Source organism: Aedes aegypti, chromosome 1 (assembly GCF_002204515.2).
Source record: "Aedes aegypti strain LVP_AGWG chromosome 1, AaegL5.0 Primary Assembly, whole genome shotgun sequence".
NCBI lineage: Eukaryota > Metazoa > Arthropoda > Insecta > Diptera > Culicidae > Aedes > Aedes aegypti.
This window is the reverse complement of record NC_035107.1, coordinates 40119901-40125900: the sequence shown is the minus strand read 5'-3', so window position 1 is coordinate 40125900 and position 6000 is coordinate 40119901. Positions and strand designations below refer to the sequence as shown.

Below are 6000 nucleotides of genomic sequence, written 5' to 3'. Positions count from 1 at the left end.
ACTGGTTTCACTGCTAAACAACGCACTACGCTTTACTCTTGCTGCCATGTTCTGTCCTGTCGTACACTGTTTCTAACTAAACTCCCCCTTTGCCCAGTCTATGCCTACTCTGATCGTATCATAATCTAATCGTTAATGAAACCCAGGGTTGAACCCTACAGTTACTTTCACACAAGAGACATGATGTCCAAAATCAACAACTTCAAACCCCAGTGTAGTATTCGATATTTACACAAAATATACGCAATATAAATATTTTTTTAAATTACTCTAAGAAACTTACGCAGGCGAAATCTTCAATCGTGTTCGATCAAAGTGAAAGGCAGATACCTACCGCTTCTTATCGCTCGCGACGAACAGCCAATCATACAAAGCAAAGGCTTAAGCGAGAGAAGAGTAGAATTATTCCATTTGCCAATATTGTACTCTGAGCGAGTCTCTCCTCGTCATAATAAAGTCACTCGTAAGTTTTGCACGTACCACTAGTCGTGTCGCGGACGTCTTAGTCAAATCATCCTCGCAGTTTTTCAAGGTCAATCGGCAAACTCGCTTCGGTTCCGGCTAGATTAGGGGTGATTCGATTATCGCCGTGATAGCATTCGACCGCCATGGACTCTACTGAAGAAATCGAAGAAGGTGAGCTTTGGCCTAAATTGTAGTACTCAGCTTTATATCGTCTTTCAGTAGAGTTAAATAGAGTAATTTTTAACACGTTTTTGTTTTATTTTTCAGGACTACTGCAGACTGTTGCTGTAGCAGACAATGCGACGAAAAAATCCTCAAAACGGGAAGAGTTACACATACTGAAGGCAAAGTTCTTCAAACAACAGGTTAGTGCCAGTTTTTAGGTAGTGTTCCATAGCTGAAGATTGTGATATCTAACTAATTGCGTGAAAAGTATATCGAGTATAACCTATTTATAATGAAGTGCTTTGTAAACAAGTTCGTTTACGTTAAAAGACATCAAGAACACAAAACCACAGACAAACAGACGCATACAGTTAGAACAATTATCAATTGAAAACATAGCAAAGTGAATATTTACGCCCACTGCAAAAAAAAACATTGCATTTGGCCAACCGCGGACTAGGCGACAGTAGTGTGCAAACGTCAAACTCGGGCAAACGCGATGCGAGCGCCACGAGTGAGCCGTTAGTCAACTACCAAATCTTAATTATTTTTTCAAATCGACGAAAGTAACTTTCATACGATTTTGAGAAAATTTATTAAGAAGAATCACAACCTGTCTTCTAAACTTCTGCGATCAGCTCGCGTTTCAATACTAGGTACCTAGTTCTCATCGTTTCCCACAAAAATTGAATGACAAAAGGGTAAACCGTTTGATTCAGTTACCTACGGTGTTTTTGTACCAGTGCAAAATCGGCTCAAGTAGTGTTTTGTATTGATCCGTGGTTAAGTCACTTTGTCTCTCCATTTAACAGAGCAATGAAAGTAATGGTTAGGTTGCGAAAGTTGATAATCTTACGTCGTTTTGTAAATCCTGAAAATGAACGGTCTAAAAGTAAAAATCGAGTTGCTTTAGCGCGGAATGTTTAGAATTTCGTCTGTGAAACACGTAGGATTGATAAAATTGCTTTGTTTACTTTTCTGACTTAAGTCTGTTTGAATAAGTTTTCGAGAAATGTTAGAATTGAGCGAAATTTTAGTGGATAATTTAAAACAACGTAACATCTGCTCGTCTGTGGTACTAGGTTCATTCATTTATCTGCACCACCCAAGTCATTTCATTGATAAACCAGCTTCAGGGCTGGTAGCGTAAAGTGTTGCCACAAAAAGTTATTGTAGTGACCAGAATTGTGAGAATAGTGACTAACGATTCGCATAAGTCGAATGACTAATAGTGGCTTAAGATTCAAAACTTAACAGTTTGATTTCACTGTGTTATGATAAAAAAATTGAAATGATCTTTAGATTCAATATGTTGCACCATCTAAATTTCTAGATATTGCCTGCAAACTGTTTTGCTATTAGGTTTAACGCTTTCATTATTAACTTATTAAGTCATTGTTGAACCGACTTTTCAACTTTTAGAAATGATGTCTTCAAGAGCACATACACAAAAATCATATTGTAGACCATGCACGTGAATTGTAGTGCTGTTATAATGCCTATATGCATTAATGATGCTTTTTACTAGCACTTATTGTTACTTGGGTAGTTAGAAGCAGTAAGCATTTGTGAAAAGAAATTTTATTTAAAATACCTTAAACATTGACTTTATAATGGCTCCAAAAAATACCGAATCACTTAAAAGTGATTCGCTACCAGCCCTGCAGCTTTGAACATCGCAAATTTTGACTGTGTTTTGATTCTAAAAATAAATTTGTAGTCGATCATATTGGCGAAAAAATTCGATATTTGAGAACCAGAAAAGTGATGCTGATCTTGAGTTAAGACCATTCCATTGATCTAATATGGTATGGAACCAACATATCAATCTATAAATAGTAGTAGTTAATTCTAATCGGTTACTGCTTCGGGATTCCCCGATAAGACCGAGCGTACCTTTTTGAAAGAAAAATCATGAATCACCACTCTCCAACTGTATTGCAGAACTAAGCGTCGAAAGCAAGTGGCTCGTTCTCTCCATAGCATATTCTCGCGAGATGTTAATACTCTCAGAGGGAAATTCATTTAACGATAGATCTCTTGAGAAAAACCAAAACGGAACACATATTCTGTAATACGAGAGTACCAGCTGAACGCAGTACGAATATCACTAAGTCGAGTCGGAATTTAGACGCCAATTTAAGCGTGTACGAAATACCACTCTAATAAAGGGGAGAGAGACGAAATTATCTCGGGCAGTTTCTCAGAAATCGTTTATTATTGTATACAGCCGAATATGAGTGTCAGGGCTGCCATATATACAGCAAGCGCGCTCACAATCGTTTGTCCCAACTTTTGCGGATTGGGATACAATAAAAACAAATGTCATAACAATCACAGGCAAAATTGTTGCAACTCGAGATTAATCAGTTATTGATTCGCTAGCTCCGCTGTAATGTTCAGGTCCTTTTCTGACGTAACTTCTCCGCTCATTTTTGAAAACACCATTGGAGAGTTAGACACCCAATTGCGGATTTCAAATCCTCCCTGCATGTGGATAAAACGCACTGACTCAGCCAGTTCGACTGCTTCTGCTTCCGTTTCAACGCTAAATACCATGTCATCGACATGATCGCCACCGCAGCTGGAGATTCTTCTTCGAATCTATCGGCGTTCCTGTTCTTCACAAATTGAGCAGTTGCAGGAGAACAGCTTGCTCCGAACGTCATTACCTGCATTATATAAGTGTTCGGCTCACCATGCTCATCGCGATCGTGCCATAGAAATCGCTGACAATGCTGGTCTTCAGGAACAATCCTGACCTGGTGAAACATCTCTCGCATGTCAGCACACAGGCCTATTCGATGCTCACGAAACTGGTACAGTATACCTACTAGTGATGCCAACTGATCAGGACTGGTCAGTAATGCGGAGCTCAAGGATACACCATACGCTTCGGCAGCAGCATCCCACACAATTCTGATCTTCCCTGGTTTATTTGGGTTGTACACCGGGAAAATAGGCAGAAACCATATTCGTTCGCGTCTTTGTGACAACTCATCTGACGTCAGTTTACGGAGGTAGTTCTTTGACCTGTATTCCGCGATCTTGTCGTTCAAAGTCCTTGACAACTCAGGATCTTTCCCCATGCGCTTCTCCAAGCATCTCCAAGGACGAACTGCAACTGCTTTGTTGTCCGGTAGACGGATTTTATCAGACCGCCACAATAGTCCTGTTGCAGACCGCTCGCCGTCGAAGTATGTTCGAGATTGAAGTAGAGACATTGCTCGCTCATCATCCTTAGAAAGCTTTTCGATCTGGTTTTACTGAACCACTAAACTATCGATGGAAAAGTAGTCTTTTACCATCTGGTTCAGATGAACAGAATCCTTTTCATTGCATGAACAAATGTGATACGTGTGACTGGCTGTACTCGAAAAAGTTTGTGATGTCCAGCCACCGTATACAGTCCAGCCGAGATTGGTTTTAACGGCGATCGGCTCGCCCATCTTTCCTTCGCGACTTTTGCGCACCAGCATGAGGTTCGCATGCTTGAAACCAATCAGTATTCGTGGGCGAACGTTATGGTATGATTCCACGGGCAGTCCATGCAGGTATTTATGCTTTTCTACCAGATGGTCCATATCCAGTGACTGGAAGGGTAATTGTAGCTCTTCAACTGTTCTTACATCCTGAAGCAAAGTTCGTTTCCCATCCTGTCCGGATATTTCAACATTGATGCTCTGTGAATCAGATTCGTAGCGATGGGTCCCTTCCGTCCACTTTAAACAGAGCTGCATTGGCGTAAATAGGGAGGGGCCAGGGGGGGCCTGGCCCCCCGAACTATGGGCTTGGCCCCCCCGAAAAAAAATTGAGAAGAAATGACTAGTTTTTAGTATCAAACACATATGATACTGGATGCATTGAATGCATTTTGAATATAAATTTATGGATGATCATTGTTTGAGAGGCAAAAGCAACATGTAATTTTAAAATGTTACATACTGCCATACTGTTTCCTTTTTGCTTTTCCCGATATTGAAATTAATTGAAGCATGTTTTAGAATTAGAAGAACTGGCTTGGTCCATTTGTAGTGGTATTGTTAATTAGAAAACCAAAGTTTTTTCATATTTTAAAACAAGCTGCGATATTTTGTGATCAATTATCTAGAACGAATACTTACTGGGAAATGTTTCTGTATGAGAGTTATGGTGAAGTTTTACAAAAAACTCGTAGATAAACAATGGTGCAGTAAGCGAACTTTTGTTTGCATACATTTTTCACGAACTTTCTAATGTTTCGTATTCAAATTTATGAGCCATTCGATAAATTTGTCTCCGGGAAGTCGGGAACAGATATAAACCATTTTTTTCAATGTTATGTTGACACTAATTTTCTAAAGTTTTTAGATTGAAAAGATAATAAGACCATGTTGCTATTTGTTTCTGTAGAATAAACGTAAAACTTTATTCATTCTGAAGATTGTTTTAAGACACGTTTTTAATTCTTCTATAAGTGTTTATAATTAGACCCTTTATTTTATTTATTTTATTATTTTTTCTTGCGCCAAATTTTTTGGCGTCTTACGTAGTTTATATGGATATTACATCAATTATTTTTGTTTGTCTTTGTTAACGAGATTTCTTACCCTGGGCTAGTTCATTTCGAGACCAACAGCTTCACTTCCCTTCCAAATGAAGTCGCCACTAGAACGGCTGCTTGGGCACGTCAGGAGTTAATCATCAATATTAACCTCCTTTTCCCGAGCAGCCTAGATAGCCGCGTAGTGTCGGTAGCGGTTGTTTCAACTGGCTAAGAATTAACACTACGGACTGCCTGTTCCGGTGGTAAAAGTCCACCTCACAGGTGACCCCTAATTTATGGTGTGATGCGTACCGTGCCTAAGAATGAATGGTTAGGGGGGTCTAAATAAAACCTAACCGCAAACGGAGCCTGTGGGGTACCAGGGCGCCCTCCACAGTATTGAGTCCTTCCTGTGCTACCCGGAGCAATGGTGCAGGTGACCTTGTGTTTCTCCGAGATAATCGGCTGCCCTTCTTCAGTCTCTATCCTGAGGCTTAATAAGGGTGGGATTATGAATATGTTGACATTTAATTTAAATTATCACCTATATGGATTCGCATTATGCATTTTACACAGTGTATTCTGTGCTCTTTCGCCTTTGGCGACTTTAAATAGATACCGATCTGGTTTTTTCGTTGCTGGTCTTTTTCGTGCTGAGATTGCAAAAAGCTTAATCCTGCCTAGTTTGGGTAGTGGCTACGGTTAGGTTAGCTCAGATCAATCTTCAGCATAAAAGAACAGCAACGATCAATCTTTGCAGACTCATGCAAAATGGTGCAGCCCAAGTGGCGCTAGTTCAAGAACCCTACTTTCGTAGAGGGAACTTCTATCTAGGTAACCTTGTG

At 39.9% G+C, this 6000-nt stretch overlaps 1 protein-coding gene across 2 annotated transcripts in view; it reads left to right on the top strand.

Annotated features, from left to right (window-relative positions):
* The first annotated feature begins 481 nt into the window (after positions 1 to 481).
* Positions 482 to 6000, top strand: part of LOC5572129 (transient receptor potential cation channel protein painless) — a 28932-nt gene continuing 23413 nt past the window's right edge. For both annotated transcript variants that reach the window (XM_021839474.1, XM_021839473.1), the window contains exons 1-2: positions 482 to 636; positions 733 to 830. In XM_021839474.1, the coding sequence (XP_021695166.1) occupies positions 609 to 636; positions 733 to 830 (126 nt within the window). In that variant the 5' untranslated portion in view covers positions 482 to 608. The remainder of the gene's footprint in view (positions 637 to 732; positions 831 to 6000) is intronic.